The sequence below is a fragment of the Tursiops truncatus genome, chromosome 2, assembly GCF_011762595.2.
Source record: "Tursiops truncatus isolate mTurTru1 chromosome 2, mTurTru1.mat.Y, whole genome shotgun sequence".
Classification (NCBI taxonomy): Eukaryota; Metazoa; Chordata; class Mammalia; order Artiodactyla; family Delphinidae; genus Tursiops; species Tursiops truncatus.
In genome coordinates, this window is record NC_047035.1 from 109,693,008 (window position 1) to 109,716,130 (window position 23,123).

Genomic DNA, 23,123 nt, shown 5'->3' on the forward strand with positions numbered 1-23,123 from the left:
CAGAAGCCTGGGGGCCAGTTGACAACCATGTAATGACTTTATTTTTTTTCCAAGTTCTGAAGGCCATTAAAATCATCTGTTTGTGTCTGCTTATAAATAGGAATCCACTAGTAAGAAGTTGATTTTAGCTTTTAATTGCGCATAATTACAACGGCAGAATCACTGTCTGGACGCTTGAGATCACACTAAATCAGACAGCTTTAATTTGAATTTTTGATGACATGTTAGCACTTCAGCAAGAACAGAGAGATTATAACCCCAGAAAACAAGCTTTGTTTTTCCATAGACGTGACTGCTTAATCTCTTCACGAGACTTTAGCAGATAAATACATGTGTGTTAAGTGTGTGTGTGTTTATGTACATGCACATAGCAAGAGAGATACAGACAGATAAAATCTGTCATTCCTTGATCATGGCAATCTGACAGTTTTAACTTCCCAGTTTAGGATAACTTTTTTCCTCCATCAGTCAAGTCAGATCTCTTAATATGGTGATGATTTGCCTGTTTAAGATTGCGGTTTTTTGAACTCCTGCCTGCAAGGCTTCTTTCTTGTTTTACTGGGCTGACTGTCATCTTCCCAGCATCACATTTCAAGGCACAATGAGGCTGCATAGACCACAGGAACAGTTTGGTTATCTTGGTTGCCGTAACGTGGATCAGTGGGGCCGCTTTTCAGTGTTCTGCCACATTCACAGCGGCTAAGCTGGCTCTTTAGAGTATGTTGTTACATTTCTTCCTCCTTTGACGCTACTCAACTCACGGGGAGTTTCTGTTATTTGGGTGATGGCCTCAGCCTAGGATTCTCTCCTCTCTGCTGTCCTTGAACTTCTCCATCCTCCTCCCTGCAGCCTTCCCTACTCTTCCCCTTCACAGTGCTTGCTCCCTTCTCGGAAGCCCTCCACCATTTATTGCCTCTAACTTGAAACAGCGATTAATTACATAAATTATATATTCATGGTAGATTCACAGATTGGTTCATACAGTATGGTGATTCCTAACTCGGGCAACTCCTCAGAACCATCTGAGTGGGTTTTAAAAAAAAAAGCCTGGATCTCAACCCAGATCAAAGAATCTCTGACATTTGGGCCAGGGAGCAGGTACGGGGGGTTTTTGTTGTTTTTAAAAGCTCTCCAGGTGAAACTCACTGGTTTGATACCTTTTTTCTCCAACTAGATTGTAAGTTGCCTTGAAGGAGGAGCATGATCTTTAATTCAGTTCCTAGCTTGGTCCTATGCTGCTGTCATTCAGGCGAGTTCTCTGTTCTGATTAAAAGAAGAGAAACCACGATTGATTATTATTCTTTGCATGTGCCATTTGTATTCTAATCCATTGCAGTAAAACACTGTACTAGACATAAAGACAAGACATGTCCCTTGTTCTGCAGGAACTGAGAGTAAAGTTGAGGAAACTCACCCAAGAACAAGCCATCCCTGGACTCTGTGATATTCAGTGTAAGTTAGGATGGCCATATTAGAACTACATGGTCTGATCGGAGGTTTTTGTTTGACTTCCTGCTATGAGAGGTCATGTGGGTAAAATCATTTGGTGCCAAAATAATGGAATGTCTAGGATGTTGCAGTGTTTGCAGGGATACCATTCAAAGCTTTTAACAACCAGTATAGCCAGACCCATCAGAACAGGCACTAGGGTTTGGCTGTACACCCTGGAAGTACGGGAAGAGCAAGAAAGTGTAAAGCAGGCCTTGCTCAGTGGCACCTGTGATCTTTGGCGTGTGTTCTGACCACTTGGGAATTCACCTTTGACAATTAAATCCAAATCAAGAGGTCATTAGAGAGTCAAGACTTAGAGGAGACCACCTGGCCAGCACCATCTTTGCCGGGTTAGATTGATGGCAGGGGACCCCTAGGTCTTTATCAGCATATCAGATGTGGGCCACCCCGTGCCCCCCAGCTCTCGGGGATAGTGGATTAGGTTGAAAAATCTGGAGACAGCCACTTGTGGGGGAAATACAAAAGGATCTTGAAGCCCAGTCTCTGTGATTTGGGAATCGCCATTGAAAGTGGCCAACTTGTTTTCCTGTGAGTACACTCCAATAAATAGATGCAGTTCTTATCAATAATTAATGAGTCTAACCAGGAATTTCAAGGGCTGGAAAAATATTAGAAGCCTCCTATTTACAGTTGTAACCAGCTGGATTTGTTTAATGGGTTGTTTGCTTTTTAATTTGTAGCAGTTTCGAGAGAGACCTTTGGGGACCGCGAGCCTTGTGGTTTCAGTGAGGCCTTTAGTAGATACACAGCTATTTGGGGGCCAAATCTGCCTGCAGATAACTTGAGGTTCACTTGGCCATTTAGAGACTGCAGAAAGGCAGTGGAGACATTTGGGCCTTCTGTCCTCTATTCGATTTTCAAGATTAGAATTAAACATTAGGCCGTGGTCTACCGAGAGACATTTGCCGGAGTGTGGACTAGTTTCTTCCCAGTATCCTGGTTTACCATTTCTCTGTTCTCTTAATATAAATGGTCACTGATTCTGAAGTAGGAGACTAGGTACCATTCATTTATTCGTGCAAAGATTCCCTTGATACAAATAAAAATGGAATTTTCAAATGTAACCCGATTAACTCTTAATTGTATACCAATAGCCTGTGTGTGTCTCAGCTCCCTCAGAAGGCTTCTGAATGGCCTGCATCTCTTTTTAAACTTGGGGGGAGGATTCAATTAATAGCAGGACTTTCTAATTGTGGGATTGTTGTGGAGTTGACAAAAATTTGTATAAATAGGGTACATTTTTCCACTGAAGAGGGCTGTGCTGAGACATTTTTAATTGGATTTTCATGGTGATTGACAGCTTTTGATTATGACAGTAACTTTATTTGGCTGGACTGCTTTAGCCTCTTGTTCAGATTTTTCCATCAAAGCCCTTTTTTATCCTCTGAATCCCCGGTGGAGCAGCAGTCATTGTGGAAGAGCCTTTTAGCACCTTTGTTGTAGCCATCCCTGGTGATGATTGGGCCCAGCTGGTAGTAGATAAGAAAATGTTCCTTTCACAAAGAGGCTGTGTCTCCCGCCTCTGCGGTTTCAATAATTTTAAGAGCCCCCCAAACCTGTTGAGGATTAGAAGTAGCTTTAGATGTGAAATGAGTGTTAAGTATTAGTAATCGGGAGATTAGGGCCCCAGGGACAGTGAGAGATAAACAACTGCAATTAAGGCAAATCTGCCGATGTAAACAAAATTTAGCGGAAACAGATGCCCTAACCATTTTAGGGCATTGATTTGAGGGCACCGAGGAATCGATTTTTGTCTTGTTTACACTTTCAAACCCCGGTGATATACTGGAAGGCTAAATATTTCATACAGCCTGGTTTTAGTTAATTTTTTTTCCAGCGCCTCACAGTAGGTGCCTCTCTTCTCGCAGTGACCAGGCCTGAGTTTATGCAGCATTCACAGGGAGCAGCTAATTGTCTATGAAGGGCCCCCATGTTTAAATGGGCTTGACAGGAATTTAAATTTTGTTTCAATCAACCCCTGTGCTCACAGCCTGCTCCAGTTTCTAATTTTTAAATTAAACATGATTTTTTTTTTTTTTTTTTTTAAGCCACAGGCTTGCCTCTGCAATACTCTCGCTCTAACTCTGGGGAAGGCAAATTGGCAACCCTGGAATACTGGCTTTTTGCAGGGCCTGAGGCACCAGCTCCAGGGCTGGAAAATTCTTTCTCCAAAAGGAGCTTTTCCTTCCCCTGTCCGGGAGGTCAGCAGAGCTTCGGCTGGGCAGCTCAGCTTCCTGCCTTCAGAAATGGCCCCCTTTCCAGCTCTCCTGTGCAGGCAGCAGTGCGCATCATCTGGAAAGTGGGTTAAGTACCAAAAGAAGGCGTAAGGCTAGCTTTTGGGGGGCTGGCTGAATTGTAACCCATTGCACGTCTAGTGCAGATTTGTATTTCAGCAGCCTTTTCTGCCCTTGTGCGACAGGGAGACAGTGTCAGACCCGTGCGTCTCAGTACACACTCACCGTTTTTCTTTGCTGAGTATCTGCTCTGGGTAGAGCATCCAGCCTGATGCCGAGGAAGCAGTCAGCCCTGAGTCCTGCCCTCAACCAGCTTACGGTCTAGCAAGGAAGATGAGGATTTGAACAGCCAAGCACAGGATAGATTGTTAGACTCGCCAAAGGCCCTCCCCCACCTGCTCCTGCCCACCTTCAGCTGCCCCTCCACCTCATGGCACTCCTGTACACGCAGCCTGCACTCTTACAGTCCCCTAATGCGTGAGCCTCACATGGTCACGTCTTTGCTTGTGCTGTTTCTTCGGCAAGAATGCCCTTTCCTCACGTCCACGTGGTGAACTCCTACTCAGCCTCCACGGCTCAACTGGCACAGCCTCTGTGAAGCTTTCTCCAGCCTGCTTCAGTAAGGTTGCTGGCTTCCTGTTGTATGTCACCCTTCTTTCTGGCAAGTACCTGTATCAGTGCACTTTTCACACTTTGTGGTGGTAACTTAACAGCCCCTAAACAAGAAGAAGAGATCATGTCTTCTTTGTTTTGTATCCTCAGCATCTAGCCCAATCCCTAGCCCCGAGTTGAATGCTCAATAAATAGTTACGAATTGAAATGATCTGAATTGAACAGGTACAGTGAGTTCTGGGGAAGGGTATCTGGGGAGGCTTCGTGAATGGGGTGACAAATGAGCCAGACCTTGCAGGACACTGGGGTACTCATGTGAGTGTACTACTTTCTGCACACATGTGAAACACAGCTTAGAGCCAATGTCCGTACTGGTCAGAATCCGTACTACACCTTATTTCCTCTGAAATTACTTGAAAGAAATTGGAGCAACAATTGCGTACAACTTGGGGCTGCAGATAAATTCAGAAAGGCTTCTAATTTTTTTTTTTTCCGGTACGCGGGCCTCTCACTGTTGTGGCCTCTCCCGTTGCAGAGCACAGGCTCCGGACGCGCAGGCTCAGCGGCCATGGCTCACGGGCCCAGCCGCTCCGCGGCATGTGGGATCTTCCCGGACCGGGGCACAAACCCGTGTCCCCTCCATCGGCAGGCGGACTCTCAACCACTGCGCCACCAGGGAAGCCCAAGGCTTCTAATTTTTAACCTTAAAGAAAGAAAAGATTTATTTTAGAGAGAGAAATTAAGCTAAACAGATAACATTTTTAAAAACATGCGTTTACAGAGTTATTTCATATACACTATCTCATGTGACCTTCACATAAACACTGTAAGGATTATTCTTATTCCCATTTTACTGATGCATTAAACGGGTTCAGAGAGGTTAATTGACTTGCCTAGAGTGACACAGCCAGGAAAAATACAGGACTCTTCTGTACTACATCAAAGCTAATATCTATTGATGCATAGTGGACAGGGGGTTGTTATTGTGGTTGTGGGAATTTCAGCTAAGTCAGGCCATTTCTAGAAATCCAAAACAAAACGAATACAAACGCCCCACAAAGAAATGTGTAGAATTTCAGCAGTTTGTGCTTGTGAGACCAAAAATGCCCTTCTAGAACGCTTACTCGACTCAGTCCTTGTAGTCCCCTGCACCTTGGCCTCACCCGGAATCTGCAGGGCTGTGGTCGAATCAGAGAGCTTGTATCTGGACACAGCGGCCGGGGCCTGGCTGAGGCCTGAACCTCAGTGCAGACAAACCAAATAGGAAGAGAGAAAGTAATCACCAGCAGTTTGCACCTGTCTGTTAGTTGGTAATCTGAAGGGAAGCTGTGAAAATTTGTGAGCTATTACTGCTTTTTGGTTTTGTCAACCTGCAGCAAAAACTGAAGGTGTAGTATGTTCTGCAATTTATCTGGCCACAAAACCTTCTCTCATTTTTAGTTCTGCCATCGTGATTATAGGAGTGAGTGGCTTCTAAGAGATATTACTCTCTGAGTTTGGGAGAAATTTCTTTTAACTCAGAAAACCTTACTGAGCACATTCTATATGCAGAATATATTGCTAGGTGCTGTAGTTCAGTGCTACTCAAATATGGACAGTGGGGGCTTCCCTGGTGGCTCAGTGGTCAAGAATCCGCCTGCCAATGCAGGGGACACGGGTTCGAGCCCTGGTCTGGGAAGATCCCAGATGCCGCAGAGCAGCTAAGCCCATGCACCACAACTACTGAGCCCACATGCCACAACTACTGAAGCCCATGTGCCTAGAGCCCATGCTCCACAAGAGAAGCCACCGCAATGAGAAGCCTGCGCACCGCAAGCAAGAGCAGCCCCCGCTCGCCACAACTAGAGAAAGCCCACGTGCAGCAACGAAGACCAAAAATAAATAATAAATTTTTTAAAAAAAGGTAACTGTACTTAAAAAAAATATATATGGACAGTATGCTAGTGTTAGTATCTGAACTGTTTCTTGAACACACGATGTGGAGTTTGTACCAGAATATAAATCAAGCGTGTCTCAAAGTCTTCTGTTTAACTCACCTGACATTTTTTTGTCGCAAAACTTCCTCAGTGAGGAAGCTGTGTGCTGATTTACTTTGTGGCATAGCTCCTTATCTTCTGGCAAACTAGTAGCAAAGGGGTCCCAGACCATTACTTGAGTTGCACAGCTGTAAGGAATACAGAGGCTGATGAAACACTAATGTTGCCCTCCAGGAGCTTACGGTGTAGTGAGAAAACCATTGCATCCTCTGCAGCTGGCACAATACACGGCACAAAGTGGCTGTTCAATGATCTCTGTTGAATAGATGATCAAAAAGAACTAAATAAAAGGCAATCTTCAGAATGGGGAAAAAATTATAAACTACATATCTGTTAAGGGGTTAATATCCAAAATATACAAAGAACTCATACAACTCAATAGCAAGAAAAACAAACCAATTTAAAAATGGGCAAAGGACCTGAATAGATGCTTTTCCAAAGAAAATATACGAATGACCAACAGGTACATCACTAATTATAAGGGAAATGTAAATCAAAACCACAATGACATACCACCATATGCCTGTTACATGGCTGTCATCAAAAAGACAAGAGATAACAAGTGTTGGTGAGGGTGTGGAGAAAAGGGAACCCTTGTGCGCTGTTGGTAGGATTGGGAACTGGTAAGGCCGCTATGGAAAACAATATGGAAGTTCCTCAAAAAATTGAAAATAGGACTACCATATGATCCAGGATTTCCGTTTCGGGGACTATATCTGAAGGAAACAAAAACACTATATCAAAGAGATATCCGTACCCCCATGTTCATAGCAGCATTACTTACAATAGCCAACACATGGAAACAACCTAAGCGTCCATCAACAGATGAATAAATAAAGAAGTTGTGAGATCGATAGATAATGCACAATGGAATATTATCCAGCCATAAAAAAGGAAATTCTGCCATCAGCGACAACGTGGATGAACCTTTAGGGCATTATGGTGAGTGAAATAAGTCAGAGAAAGACAAATGCTGTATTATCTCACTTATATGTGGAATCTTTTTAAAAATTTCATAGAAAAAAGATTTGTGGTTACTAGAGGTATAGGGAAGGCGGAATTGGATAAAGGTAGTCAAAAGGTAGAAACTTCCAGTTATAAGATAAATAAGTACTAGGGATGTAATGCACAGCACGATGACTGTAGTTAACACTGCTATATGATATATTTGAAAGTTGAGAGTAAATCCTGAGTTCTCATCACAAGAAAGAAAAACATTCTTTTGTATGTGTGTGAGATGATGGATGTTAACTAAACTTATTATGGTCATCTTGTCACAATATATGTAAAGTCAAATCGTGATGTACACCTAAAACTTACACAGTGCTGTATGTCAGTTATATCTCAATAAGACTAGAGGGGAAGAAAGAACTAAATGCTATAGATGCCAAACTCATGAGTGCCTTCAGAGACATGTGAACAAAGTAGCCAGGTCACACAGAACAGGGAGCCAGACAGTGATCAGGGTCCATCAGGAAGGCAGACGGGAGACTAAGGCTGGGAAGACAGCCTGCAAGTGTCCAGGCCAGCACAGGCATTAGAGGAATCAGAAGAGGGAAAGCATAGGCGTGGGGTCATGACCCCGCTCATTTCTGTAACCATGGTCGTAGGACTGGAAAGGTGTGTGGCTGACAACTGTCAGGACGTACTCTGTCCTCTGAATGTGAAGTCTGGAGAGGCTGAAGATGGGCTCTAGATCTTGAAAGTGAGTCTGTCGTGAACAAGAGACAAGAAGCGACATGGTGAATTGGAAAGAACATTGATCTGCGTTATCAGAAGATAAACTTTCAACTACAGCCTCTGCGTCTTCTGGGTAATCAACAGTTACTTTTTAATTTTTTTAAAAAAGACTTATTTACTTCGGCCATGCCATGCGGCTTGCGGGATCTTAATTCCCTGACCAGGGATCGAACCCGTGCCCCCTGCAGTGGAAGCTTGGAGTCCTATCCACTGGACCGCCAGGGAATTCCAAGAGCCTCAGCTTCGTCATCTATAAAATGGGGGTAGTGATACCAATCTTGAAGTGTGGGGGTTTTTTCTTATTAAAATAGAGTTTGTGAAAGTGTTTGTAAACTGTAAAGTGCTAGACATATGTGGGGGCACTAAATCAGCCTCTTTGGGTCATGACTTGTCTCATGTAATGTTCCTGGGCATGTCTGACCAGTAGCTTCTTGAAAGACAAATATGCTTAGTGGAGCTTAATGCAACTTAAAACAAATATACATACGTTGGGCATTTGTAGCTAGTGTCTGATGAATTGGTAATTTTTTAAGGATAGACCTCTGTGAGATACTCTTCCCCAGGCATTAGGAAGTCTTAACTTTTCATGTCAGTCCTCTAGTCAGTATTATGAACATCTTGTTGGAGGGAATTATTATGAGACAGTCAGTTAATAACAATTTGCTGTCTGCATCTTTGAGGTACTGTGATGGGTTCAAAAGGAATTTAAGAACCATCCAGATCTTCAAGGAGCAGACTGGACACACCCATAGGAGACATTTAGAGAAGGCAGGGTGAGCTGTGTGCTGCTGACTTGCACGGTGTGAGGACCCAGGACAGGGTGGCCGAGGGTGGTCAGAGGACGCATCTCAGCTCCAGCCAGAGCTGTAAGGATTTGTCTGAATATGGAAATTAGAAAGTGGTGGCTCAGCAGCAAGCCAGCTCTGGAAGGGCTTTGCACACCGGTGAGGAGTGTGGCTGCAGGAAGCTGCCATTTGTTCTTAAGCAGGGCAGTGGCCCAACCACAACAGGCAAACAGGCCACACAGGACTGATCTCTGCTTGCTCCACGTGGACCAGAATCTGTGGCTGGAACTGATTTATAAATAGGGATGTCCTAACCCCCTGGCTCTTTCTGAAATTCCATGAAGGTCTCCAGCCAAAAGAATAGGAAGCCAAGTTCAGAGCCTGTAGCTTCTTGGCAGCATGTCATTTGTCTCTCTCTCTGCATCTTCTTTTCAGTGTCCTTTCTGTCACTATCAGGGAAAATCATTAGTATGCTAATCTAGCTAGCCGTCATTTTAACACTGACCTTTGCTAACCTGCCTTTGCAATTTCAGGAACTACGTTTGACTTCTCTAAAAGTAACCTTAAATTGTAGTCTTGTAAGAATTCCAGAGCTGTATCCTTCACTCCTTCTTCTAATGAGGTTATGACCAAATGCTCATTATAATTGCTTTAGACTCCTTTTAATTTTCAAGCTTATTAATCATAAGAAGAGTTATTTAAAATTGCATAAATTAATCTTAGATTAAAAGCCCATCAAAGCCTCGAAACAATTAAGAATAAGTAGGATTTCCCTGGGGCAGCAAGTTTTATTTTAATATTGTAGTCAGGTGGATATCAGAACCTTGAAGTATGGTAGTGATTAATGTATGCAAAATTTAAATGAGATTTTTTAAATGGCAAATCTAAATCACATATTGACCTAACAGTAGGCTCTAACGGCATTGTCTGCCATATATTTAAACTGTTTACTGATCAACATTTTAATTACAGCATGTGCTGGCAGACCCTAGGACAAATGAAATCTAGCATTTTAAAATTTTGCTGCAAAGTCTGTTACCCAAAAATAACAAGACTCTTTTATTGGGAAGAATGGAGGAATGAGAAAACAGAGCAAACTTGCTGCAGCAACGTTGAAACTTGGCACAGATAGTCCTAAAGTGTGCAGCTGCCCCATCCTTCCTGGCCCCCACTCTCACCTTGTGATTCTGCTGGTCCGAGACAGCTACCTCTTCATGGAGCAGCGTCTGGGTTTCCTTTGAAATTGATTCGTGCTTAATTAGGGGAATACTTCCCTTCCTGTGTTTGAACCCTGGTTGCCAAGCATTGTTTACTTGAACAGTGTATGTAGCCTGGGGTCCCTAGGCCCCATCCCCTTTTGTGATGTGGAGACTAGATATTTCCAGAAATTTGATTCAACTGCAGTCGGAGCCAGCGGCCTTTTGTCTTGCCTACCTCCTCGATCTCTGCTGGGGTTGGCAGCTGTCTCCAGGAAGGTGGTCCTGGGCTGCATCAGAGTCTGGAAAGATTTTTCTCTATTTTTTTTTTTTTTTTTTTTTGCGGTACGCGGGCCTCTCACTGCTGTGGCCTCTCCCGTTGCGAAGCACAGGCTCCGGACGTGCAGGCTCAGCAGCCATGGCTCACGGGCCCAGCCGCTCCGCGGCACGTGAGATCCTCCCGGACCGGGGCACGAACCCGTGTCCCCTGCATAGGCAGGCGGACTCTCAACCACTGCGCCACCAGGGAAGCCCAGATTTTTCTCAATTTTACAAATACTCTGTTTCCTTATAGAAAGTGGATGGGTAAGAGGGTTGCCTTGAATAAATTATTTCACCCCTCGCAACTTCAGTTCCCACTTCATGGAAAGGGGATAACAGTGACCAACTTACAGTTTCTATTTTTGTGAAAATCCAGACAAGATAAAGCACACAAAGCACTTAGCATAGAAGTTAGGAACTACAAAGTTCCCCAGAACGTTTGCTCCTGCTCTCGTTATTGACTTTCTAAAACTAGTGTTAAAATTATGTTTAAAAATTCAAATAGGGCTTCCCTGGTGGCGCAGTGGTTGAGAGTCCGCCTGCCATTGCAGGGGACACAGGTTCGTGCCCCGGTCCGGGAAGATCCCACATGCTGCGGAGCAGCTGGGCCCGTGAGCCATGGCCACTGAGCCTGCGCGTCCAGAGCCTGTGTGTCCGGAGCATACCGCAAAAAAAAAAAAAAAAAAAAAAAATTAAAATAGTACAGAAGGATATACAATAAGCTCCCAGCCCCACTCTCTAGAGTTAAGCACTGTTAACAGTAACTTGTGTCCTTCTAGAATTTTTAATTTTATTGTTCTGTACCTTACTTTTTCTCTTTAAGATCTTTCCATATCACATGAAGTCTGTCTTGTTCTTTTTAATACTGCATGGTGTTCCATTATATAGATGGTCCATATTTATTTAACCAGGACCCTGCCATAGAACATTTTGGCCATTTCCAGATGTGTTTGTTGGCCATTTGTATTTTTTTCACATACTTTGACCATTTTTCTTTTGGATAGGTTGTCTCTTCCTTCATCTTTTTGAACCTTGATTTCCCCATCTAGAGAGTGAGGCAGGTAGGCGCACAGTCTCCAAGACGCTGTTTACCTCTATAGGCTACAGTCCAGGCCTGGATGTCTTGCAGGCAGCTTTTACGCTACTACCAGAGGTGCCGGTCTGCTCGTGACCTTGCTGAGCCGGTGTTGAGCTGCAGGGCCAGTAGCTGCAGGTGGACTGCAAGAGGCTCGTTTTCTTCTCTTGTTCAGTTGTGTGTCTTCCTCTCTTAAAAAAGCAGGCTTGGAAATTACAGGGCAGAGCTGGGATTGAACTTCCATTAAAGCTGCCTGTAGACATCAGGAATATTTATTTTCTCTATTTGTTTTAAGCCTGGGAAGACTGTGTGGTTTTCTCAACACTGTCCTGATGGAGCCCTGACCAGCAAGCGTGCAATGCCCCTAGCCCTAATGTGCCATTAATGATAGGTTAATGTACAGTATAATGTTTTGGGGACTACGGGTTCATTACACTTCTGAGTGTGAGGTCTTTCCACAGAGCGCCCAAGGTCCCATTGCATTATATCATGCAATAAAAATACCCTTTTCATATCACACACTAATAAACTGTATTTGAAATGCTGTCTGAGGGCACTGCTGTCTTGTCTATAGGCTGTGCACGAGTGCAACAGTTGGGTTTCCTTTTTTCTATTTTGTGTTTTAGTTACACGGAATTCTGAACTCAGGGAAGTCTGCTCATTCCTGTTTTAAATGGAGGAGTGAGTTAGGTCTTTAGGCCTGAGGCTCAGGGGAGGGGCCGCTCAGTGAGTGGTGAGAGTCTTTAATGCATAGAGAGCAAGACCCCTCATCCTCCTCTGCCCGTCCCCCCGTACTGTGTGCAGCTATCAGGGGAGCTGGTCTGGTGTCTTCCAGATTTAGCATTGAACACATGTTAGGTATTACAAAAATTTCCTTAGAAAAGAAGTATGATAAGAACTGCCAAGTCTAAGCCACTGATAGTCATGACTGTAGGGCTGCTTCCAGGATAGCCTATGTGCTAGGAATTTCATACACACAGGCTTCCTGTGCAGTTGGTCCTGTTCTCCTTGTTTTACAGAGCACAGAGTTCCCAGAGCGAGGGGGGAAAGAGCTTCACTGTAGAGAATGAAATCCACAGGCTCCTAGGAACCACAGGTGAATTACCTGCCTGTGGTTATTCATACCATCCTGTGAGTTGATTTAATCAGATGGTTTTCTTCTCAACAGTTAGCTGGCGGCAGAGGTAATTTTGAAGCTTGGAACACTTTGGAAAAGGAGACTCTTCTACATCAGAAAGGAAAAAGGCTTTCGAATTTAGGGATGAGGCAAAGACTGGGGGGTCACAGGACCTTAAAAGACCTATTTTATACTTTGATCCAGGGCAGACTATGGCATTTGTGCTTTGTTGGGGGGTGGGGGGTTGTTTCTGCCAGTTGTAGAGTGTGGGGAAAGAGTGACACATGAGGTCCAAGAACCCGAGTTCAAGCCCAGTGTTGAGATTTCAGCCTGAAGTGCAGTCCTTAGCACCTAGGGACATCAGTGTCTTTGCTTGTAAAATAAGCTCACATCTACTTCTGACAGGGCTGGGGAATCATGTGAAATGCTGTAAATGAAAACACCTAATTAGTATCTGGCACGGTTAGGTGCTCACAACTGTTGGCTATTATATTGCTGTTATTATATGTAATAATATAACATAACATATTAACAAACAAAACAAGAACATATTGTAACAAAAGGCACAGGCTTTAGAGCTGATGTCCAGTTCAGATCCCAACTCTACCTTAGCCAAATCGCTTCTCTGAACCTAGTTTTCAGATCCACAAATAGGTAGTGACAGTAATGCCATCCTGATGCTTCGTGGGATTTACTGTGACACTCGAATTAGATGATGAGGTTGAAAGCACTTCGTGGAATGAAAAGCTCTACTCAGCTGCTGGTAAATACATATATGTATTTTTCTCTCCAAATCAACGTATTCAAACTGCATAAATATCCTTAGAGCAAAGCCACTAAGGGCAGCTGTTAGAAGGATTCACTGATCTGTCCCCCTCCCCACCGGGGAGCTTGTCGCAGCCAAATTGTAGGCCAGAGCAGTTCTTCTACCCGATGTCTTCATAACAGCAGAGAAGCGGGGTGGACCCAGGACAGAGTCTGTGCTCCCCTGAGTTGGTGCAGGGAGAACCAGTACCTGCTGAGAACAGTGGTTGAAAGATCAAGGGACCATGTTGAAGGGTTGAGCTGGTCTGGAGAGCCAACGAGATGACAGAAAGAAAAAATCAAGTTGCTGAGACTGTCCTGCAGAAGACTGGACCTTTGGCTCTAGGCAACGTCCGCTTAATTGTTAGGAGAAGCATATTTAAGTTTCAAGGATGATTAGTTTTCCTTTTAAGGGTGATAGGGTCGGACTAAACCTTTTGTTTAGATGTGGGGACTTTAGAACACTTACATAAACCTCTCAGGGGTTAAATCTGTCTTTAGGGCTACCAGGACTTGAAAAATGTTACCTTGTATCAAGAGAACCAGAAGTGACAAGTTCATTTTAAAAGCCTGGTTTGTCATTGTTTATCTAATTTTCAGAGTTGACACAGAAAATTAGACCAGCTGACACTCACTCTCTGACCGTCCCCTGGCTCATTTCCCTGGTCCTTTCCTCCCTGACCTTTGCAAGTACAAAATGCTCCAAACCCCAAAATATAAAACTTACCACCGAGTTTCCAAGTTGCCCTGTAGTCATTCCAAGATTCTGTCATAGGATGTCATCCCTAATGTGATTATAAAAACAAGATGAGGTTATAAATCTGCTCTGTGAGGTATTTCTTTTCTCCTTCTGCTTTGACCATAAATCTTAGAAGTAATCAAACTCTCTCCAAAGGAAGCCAAGATAAACTTGGGCCCTAAGTGGCCCCATATATCTTTACTGAGTTCAGAGGCTCTGAAGGCTTGTCTGCCAGGTGACATCGCACGGTGCTGCTGAAAGGCGGCCAGACGGAGTGTGAGCTTTCCCCTGTTGAATATTGACCTTCCGAAACTCAAAGAGCAGCAAGTCTTCTATTCACCACCTTCAGTAAATGAGCTAGTTCCAAGGAAGGATATTATTCAGATAACTGAGACTTATTCCTTATAAAACCAAAACTTTTAAAAAAGATTATAGGCAAGAGGTTTTAAGTGTATTATATACACTTCCCTATCCTTTTAAACGGATTACATGCATCAGGGTCTGGCTTTTTAGAAAATGTTCTTTAGACCATCATCATGAACAGTCTGTTTGCTGCGTTCTGCTGTCCTAGTGTCTCCTGATGTTAACACGTGGAGGGCCACTTGTCCCTGCACTGGTTGACCCCAAGCTGGTTCTTTGGTTTTGTTCTTGTTTTGCAGTGTTGCTAATAGATGTCACTTAGTACTCCTGCCCTCGTTCCCCTTTCTAACAGCCCTCCCCTCTTCCTCTTCTATTTTGTGCTTTAGATTGGGAAACCAGATAGTAAGTGTGTAAGCACTAGTCTCAACTACAAAAAAATGGACTTGAATAAAGGCTTGAGGGACTAGCTAAAAGTAAAGTGTTCGAGTTTTACTGTAACTTTCAGATTCTTAGTCTTAAGTAAGGGAGTCAAATTTACAGTGGCCTGTAGGTATGTAAAGTGCCTCTAGATTTGAAAACAGACCATTTCACTAAATAGGAAATATACTGCTTGATAACATTGCGTGCAGATGCCCAAGTTTGAAACAATATGACCACTTTGCTCTTGAATCAATAATTAGCGTAAAATTATTTTGAATTATTATTTGTTGAAGTTGTTTTTACTTTTCTGAGGGGACCAAATAAGACATGAATGTGCCAGGGGGAGTCTTTTGACTCTAAAAACCAGGTTTAGAGCCAGACACACAGAAGCCTCTCAATCCATCCGTACTGGATTTGATTGACTTGAGGTCTCTGTGTAAACGGGAGCATAACTACCAGAAGAAGCAAGTTTGTACCTAAATAACTTTGTCCTTCTTAACGGTGAAAACAGACTTGGTTTCATACAGCTCTGCGGGGAAGGCCATCGCCGGCTTATCTGTAGCCAGATGGAGTGCACCCCCTTTCTCGTTCCTTCTGCACACGGCCAGTGACACCGCCTCAGAAGACACAGGCCACACCGCTCGCTGCCACAGAAAACGCATTTCAGCTTTCCGTACATTTAATTTTCTTCAACATTACCTTGCAAACCACAGTAAATCAATAACAGAATAGTTAAGTACCACAGGTTCTTTGTGTTTTGTTTTAGAAAATATTACTCAAGGCTAAAAGTGGGTTCTATTGATGATTTTTATTTGCTGCTGGGACACAGAATGATCAGAATTTTCAAATGGTTCGCTTCCTGTTTGTGGATTTCCTTAGGAAAAAAAAAAGGAGGGGACAGATTCAAATGGAAATGATGGCTGATAGCAGAAACTCTGGAGTAACTGGTAATTTTCAATCCTGTATTTTATAGACTAGGCCTGGTAGCTTTGACCTTTGTTATGCTTTTATTTCAAATTTTCCAAAAGGGCTGCCCGAGCCCACCCCTTTGGCTCCCTCACACTCACCCCACCAGTAAGTAACCCTGTCTACTAAATAGAGTGAGGCTCAGAAAACGGGAGCGTCACAGCTGGAAACAGTAAAGAGAAAAAAAAAAAAAAACAAGATGGCACTTCAGTTAAAGTTATTTACCCAAAAGTTTGACATCTGGTATCTTTAGCAATTTTTCCTCTATGTTTCTTGTTGATTTGGTAACATCAGAAAATCTCCACTTGAGCTTCAGTCTTTGTGTGAATGGTTGTTTTTCCTTATTAAGAAACTAGAAAAGCTGTTACTAAGATGAATTTTAAGAGGTAGCAGCCTTTACTTAATTGGATGCTTCTTGAAATAAGATGAGACAATGGATATGAAGTGTTTTGAAAAGTTAAAAGTGTGATGCCAGGGCTCGAAACCTGTGACTCACCTGCCAGGGTGATTATTTGTCACTTCTCATTGGCACCTCCCAGTCGCCACCATTATCACCCTTCCCACTGCCCCTACCATCACTCACACACATATTCTCTCTCTGTCTCTCTCTCTCTTTCTCTCTCTCTCTCTCTCTCTCCTGATGAGTCATCACACTGCATTTTCAGCTATGTTGGCCTCATATCAGTCATATGATATGCCCTTATTATTTTAAAATTTTTCCCAGATTTGTGGTTATGTGCCCTTTTTTCATTCCTAATGATGTTTCCTTGTGTCCTCTTTTTACCATTTTTGTCAGAGTTAGTCTACTTTATTAATCTTTTTAAAGAACCAGTATTTTATTGATTTGATCATCTCTTTGATATCTAATTCCTTTGTGTTCTTTATTATTTGCTGTTTTATGTTTCCTTTGGATTTACTTTTTGTTCTGTGTGTAATTTATTGAATTGGACACTTAGCTTGTAAATTTCCAATCTTCTTTTCCTTAACATATCCATATAAAGCTATAAATTGCCTTTTAAGTATTACTTTAGCTGCATCCCACAAATATTTATATGTAGTGTTTTTGTTGTCATTCAGTTCTAAGTCATTCCCAATTTCAGTTAGGATTTCTTTTTGACCAACGAATTATTTAGAAGTATTTTTGTTTGCACATAGTGGTGTTGTGTTATCTTGTGATTGTTGTCTACTTTTCATGCACCATGGTCAGAGAACATGGTTGGTATAGTATCAGATCTTTGTTATTTGTTGAAACGCCCTTACTACACTGTTTTGTTTTGGTTTTTTTCAGTGTTCTCTCTTTGCTTGAAAGGAATGTGATTCTCTAGTTGTTGAATGCGGTGTCCTATTTACATCCTTTAGGTCAAATTTGTTAATTGCATTACTTAAATATTTTGAGGCCCTACTGATTTTCTACCTGCTTTATTTATCAATTACTGAGAGAGCTGTCTTAAAATCTCTCACTATTAGTGTGGCTTTGTCTGTTTTTCCTTGCACTTTTGTCAGTATTTGCTTTAAGGCAGTGATGTTAGATGCCTATGTCAAAATGCTGTATCTTCATTTTAAAACGTTTCTTTTATCTTTATGTAGTGACTCTCATTACCTCTAATATATTTCGCTTGAAATTTTATTTTTGTCTGATATTAACATACCTATGCTGTCTTCTTTTGGTTAGTATTTGTCTGCTATATGTTTTCCTATCCCTTTGTTTTCATCATTTTTGTATTATTTTGTTTTAAGTGAATCTCTGCATTTTGCTGTTGATGTTTTTAATTTTATCTGAGACTCTCTTTTAGTTGATTAGTTTATTCATTTATATTTTTTGTATATTGATACACCTGAATTTTTTTTCTACTATCCTGTTTTGTACTTTCTTCTCTACAATGCTTTTTTGACTTCTTTTTTCTCCTTTCTTCACTCTATTAGATTGATTTTTTCTTCCTTTTTATTCTTTCCAGTAGTTGAGATATTATATTCTATTTCTAGCCTCTTATTATCCCTGAGTTTCTAACTTAATTTAGCAAAGCCTAAGGTTAATCACTAAATATACGCCCCTCCCCAACAATACTCAGCCTTAGGTTCAATCTCATCTTTATATTAGGTAGAATTGGCTTTAGCTGCACATGATTAAAACAATCAGCAGCTTAAGTAAGACAGCAAGGTATTCCCCATACATATAAAGGAAGGCAGGAAGTAGGGCGCCCAGACTAGCTGGCAGTTCCTTCCATCTTTCCAGTCAAGGGGCATTTGAGCTCCAGACAACAGGAATGAGGAAGGGCAGTAGAAATACCCCTTCATTTAAGGACAGTTCTGGGGATTGGCACACAGCATATGTGCTCACATGGCATTGGCCAAAACTAGCTGCAAGGGAGTCTGGGCATGCAGCTGCTTTGCTGGGTGACACTGTTCCTTATTAAAATCAGGATTTGTATCACTAAGGAAGAAAGGGGAATGTTTATTGAGAGGCAGCTAGCAGCCTCTGCCACAGCCTCTCTCCCCCGGACATAAGGGCCCTAAGAGTTTCTGATCAGTCCCTTCTTTCATGTCCAGAATTTCATTGTCATTTTGTTTTTAGATCCTCACAATTAGTCATTACTCTTGTTGTCATTTTGTGTAATCAGTACTTACTGAGATTTATCCATGTGTTTAGCAGTTATGTGTTCCTTATTCCTGTTGCATCCTACTTCCTCCTTCTGAGGTTTCTTTTCCTTTTGGAAGTATATTAAGAGTTCTGTCAGTGAGGGTAAAACTGAGTTTTTGTTCTAGGATTGTCTTCACTTTGCCCTCTTTTTTCTTTTGGCTGCGATGCGTGGCTTGTGGGATCTTAGTTCCCCAACCAGGGATTGAACCCAGACCCTCGGCAGTGAGAGCACAGAGTCCTAACCACTGGACTGCCAGGGAAGTCCCGCCCTAACTCTTGGTTGTTAGTTAAATTGGGTTTAGAAGTTTAGATTGACAGTTTTTCCCAGGGCATTGAAGATACTGTGTTGTCCTCTGGTTTCTAGACTTGCTGGTGAGAATCTGCCAGCTGCTCAGCTGCTGCCCTTTGTGAGAGCTATGCCTGTCTCTCTGGTTGCTTTTAACATCTCTTTTCCTGGTATCCTTCAGTTTCCCTACAATTTGTCTAGGTATAGGTTTTGTTATAGTTATTCTACTTGGAGATCATTATGATTTTTGAATCTAAAAATTCATATCTTTCGTCAGTTCTCAAAATTTTCAGCTGTTGTCTCTTTGGATATTGACCCTACCCCACAGTGTCCCATCTCTTCTCATTCTTTCCTCTGGGTCTTTGTCCTTCACATTAAAAAAAATTATTTTTTGTTTATCTCTCATTACTGACTAGTGCTCTGGGTAATTTTCTCAAACCATTCTTCCAGCTTACTAAATCTATCCTTGCTATATTCAGCTTGCTATCTGGCTCATCTATGGAGAATTTGTTTTGTTCTTTCCAGTCACTATATGTGTTATTTCTGTAAGTTATATCTGATTCTTTTTCAAATCTCTCTTCTCTTTTTTATAATGTCTTGTTCTTAGTGTTTCAATTTCTTCTTTTATGCCTTCAGTCTTTTCAACTGTACATCATTTTACATTTTCTTTCCAATTATTTTTCTGTCACCTTGGTTCTGAGAGCTCTAATCTTCCTGTGTGTTGTGTCTGCTGACTCCTGTCCATGGATAATTGTTTCCTCACACGTTTTGGAAGTTTTATTGTAAGCTCATACTGAATGGGGCTTAGTACTGTGGAAATTACTGAATTCCAGAAGTATTTCCCCAGAATGTTTTTTCATGCTCCTGAGAGATACTCCAGGGTATTGCTAGATCAATATCAATGTTACATTAGTTTATGAGCAGCCTTGTGTTCTGAGACCACAGTAGTGGTACATTGAACTCCAAAGTGCACGAGGCTCAGCGCCACCTCACACAGCATCCCCTTTGCTGATGGGCAGACTTTTTCTGGCTCACCCTTTCTGCAGTCCCAGTTTTGCTCAGGGTCTCAGGCCACCTCCCCAAGTGGCCCTTGTCTCCTGTGTCCACTTAGTTCTTCACACTTTCCAGGTCCTACATTCCTAGAACTGATAGCCTCCCTTAGGGCTACAAGCCCTCCACGCACACGCTTATAATTCTGGTTTTCAGTTCCCTCTTCATTTTTGGCACTTGCAGATTTCCTTCTTTTTTACAGGTTCATCTCGTATGCTTTTTGGAAAATGTTCCATTTTATCTGGCACGGCTGGGAATTTGTAGAGGGAGGGCTTTTAGACTTAGTCTCTCCCCATCTCTTCATTCACTCACTGTCGGATCACTTTGTTCTGTTTTGTTCAACAAGCTTACTGAGCTGCCTGCTGTGTGCCAGAAATCGTGCTGGGTCTCATTCTTTCTTCCCCTTCTGCATGCTTACATGCCCACATATGTGTGTACACACACACACACACACACACACACACACACACACACACAGAGCCAAGGTCTCAGAGTTTAAACATCAAATCTCAAGAGGTAAGAAAAAAAGAGGGCTGGAAAGAATCCATCCTTCTGAGCATTGTGTCTTTAAATCCCCACCACCACACAGCCATCACACCGAAAGACGAACCTTGAACGTCCAGATGCCTGTAAGTTGCCCCCATATTCACTGCTTGGACCTGCAGACTCAGCCTCTCAGACAAGAGCCCTCAGCATTGTTGGAGCGAGGCCCCCCCCCACCTCCCTCTGGCACCCTCAGGTCCTGACTTCTCTAGGTATCTGCTCAGCCTGAGACTGCGAGGGGGAGCCAGCACTCTCCCTGCTGTTCCCCCGAGTCCTGTCTGAGTTTCCTACAGGGCAGCCACCACAGCCCCCCCTAAATGGGCCAGTGGCACCATTCTGCCACCCAAATGGGTCAGCTTCCTCCGACACAAACTCATGAGTGCTGGCATCTGCATGTTTACCCCTCACGGTGGCCCACTGCAGTCTTCTGTGCCCCCTCCCATGCCACACTGCTCGAGTCCTGTGGCTGCCCTGTAAGGACAGGCCCTAGAATGACTTGCGGAGACCTCTGGAAACATCTTGCTCTCTCGATTGGCCATTTTCTGAACAATTACTTTGTGTAGGAACACATAGATCTGCTTAGGTGAAAGGTGGAGAGTGCCTTGACCCCCCCTTAGGTGCCTGTGTACAGTCTAGGATGGCTGGAGGTAAGCAATTTGCTGCTAATAATTGAATATTTGGGAAGAAACATCTATTTCTGTAGCAGTTGTGAAGATAAACTCAGGAAGGTCGATTGAAATGGCATGTCACAGCTGCAAATCATTTCTGAGGTCTTAAAAGAAAATGAAGGGCTAGAAGGGAACCCCCAACCCCAGCCGTGGAAAAGCTTTAGGAATCAGAGGCTGAGAAAGCACAGTCTCAGAACAAACGCCTTACCTTGGAAAGTTCCGCAGCCGGGGCATTGGCCCAGGTAGGCTGGGCTGGGCAGACAGGCAGATTCTACACTAGCTGATAGGCAAGGCTCACACCCTCATCTTACTGCCACTCCCCTGCATGCATTCTACCTGGGGGGATAGTAACCTCCCCTCGCACTGCCCAGGGTGTATCTGTGAACCCCTGTCTGCAGACAAGCAATCTCCCACCCGACCCCAGAGGCAGAGAGAGCTGGGGGATCTGGTTGGGTGACGAGGCCAGCCAGCAGCCTCCCTGTGTTCAACACCAGCTGAGAAAGAAGGCTCAGGAAATGACAGAAAGGAAGCATCACCCCTACTTCTGTAAAATCTGAGTTGAAGGGCACGCTTACGTGGGTGGCCCGAGGGGCCCTCCTGAGAATTTACCGCAGAGCCCAGTCAGAGGTGAACAGCCTGCCTGGAAGCTTACCAGGAGAGGGCAGGCCAGAATGCAGCCTCCCTGTGGGCAGGAGACCCCTGAGCCGGGCCTGCTCCGTGCTTCCTCCCAACATTGCCACGCCTCCCCCTGGGGACACGACTGAGGGGTGTGATAACAACACAGGTCCCTCCTGTGGAAGGATGAAGCCAGGGCAATGGAGGTTCCCCTGGAATAGTTTCTCTTTTATAGGTGAGGCCATTGTGGCCCTTCCCAAGCTCTCACGACTCCTGGGCTGGTGAGAGAAGGCTTGTTGACTGTCAGTCCAGGGCTCCGTGCCTTACCCCACCCACACAGGGACAGATGGAAGAATTGCTGTGGAGGTGCCTCAGCTTCTCCCTGCTGAGTTGTGCCTGGGGGCTGCCCTGCAGCCACAATCCCAGCCACCTCCTTCCCTGACTCCCCGTGTTGATTAGCTCGGGCACACCCAGCCTGGAAGGAAGCAGGAAGCGTTGACCCCAGGGATGATCACGGGTTGTTATCTCATGTAATTAATATTATAAAGGCTGCCCACTGCCCTGGCACTTGTCAGCCGTTTAGCAGACACTGGACATATGTGCATTTTTCCAAAAATTATTTAACTTCTCTAATCTGAAGTTATCTCCAGAGTAAGTAGAGAATTAGATTGCTAGTTTTGAATCTGTAGCAGTGGAATGCGTTTTATTATGTAAAATTAATGCAGGATCTCAATACTAATATAGGAAAAAAGTAGTGGTTTTTTTAGCATGAATGTGTAAGTAAGTATTCATTGTAGACACTTACTTCTTTAGAAAGGCGTCCATGAGACTGCTCTTGAAGGACACAAAAGTCTGAGAGCCAGGGTCATAGGTGATGGTTATAGTCTAATATCTGCATCTGTCTTCCACTTATCTCTGATACTGTTTCAGGAGCCCCATATCAAGGAAATCCTGACTTACCAGTTGCCCTCTCAGCTTAGGCATCTTTTAAGCCCAATAGAAGCTTTAAAAAGGAATAGCAGAAAAGTTTTATTTTAGAGTTTAGTTGCTGACAGTAGCTAGCAGCTGTTCATATGAATTGCTTACGGTAAATCTACAGGTCAGACAAGAGGGACTCAAAGCTTGCAGGAGCTGACGCCCCTGGAAACTCAGAGCAGGCCTGACCCACACCCCTGTCTGGGCATCATGCACCGGGCCACTGAGCAGACGTGCTTCGTGGGCTCAGTGCACTGGCTCTGGTGTGCTCACACAGTTTTATACCTACACACAGTGTGAGTGGACGTCACAGCCCTGAGTTCTTTTAGATGCCCAGTGCACCACCACAACCCTCCTAGGTGTTGGCCCATGTATGAGCAGTCGGTAATATGCACAGATCTAACAAGCAGACCGCCTGTCCTAAGAGCTGC

The 23,123-nt window shown here is 43.5% G+C and overlaps 1 protein-coding gene across 6 annotated transcripts in view; it reads left to right on the forward strand.

The window, feature by feature from the left end:
- MAP2K5 (mitogen-activated protein kinase kinase 5) overlaps positions 1-23,123 on the forward strand; it is a 266,765-nt gene that overhangs the window by 237,012 nt on the left and 6,630 nt on the right. For 3 of the 6 annotated variants that reach the window (XM_073801166.1, XM_073801165.1, XM_073801164.1), the window contains one exon: positions 20,481-20,520. The exons of the other annotated variants lie outside the window; for them this stretch is intronic. In XM_073801166.1, coding sequence (XP_073657267.1) covers positions 20,481-20,520 — 40 coding nt within the window. The remainder of the gene's footprint in view (positions 1-20,480; positions 20,521-23,123) is intronic. 6 annotated transcript variants of the gene reach the window in all.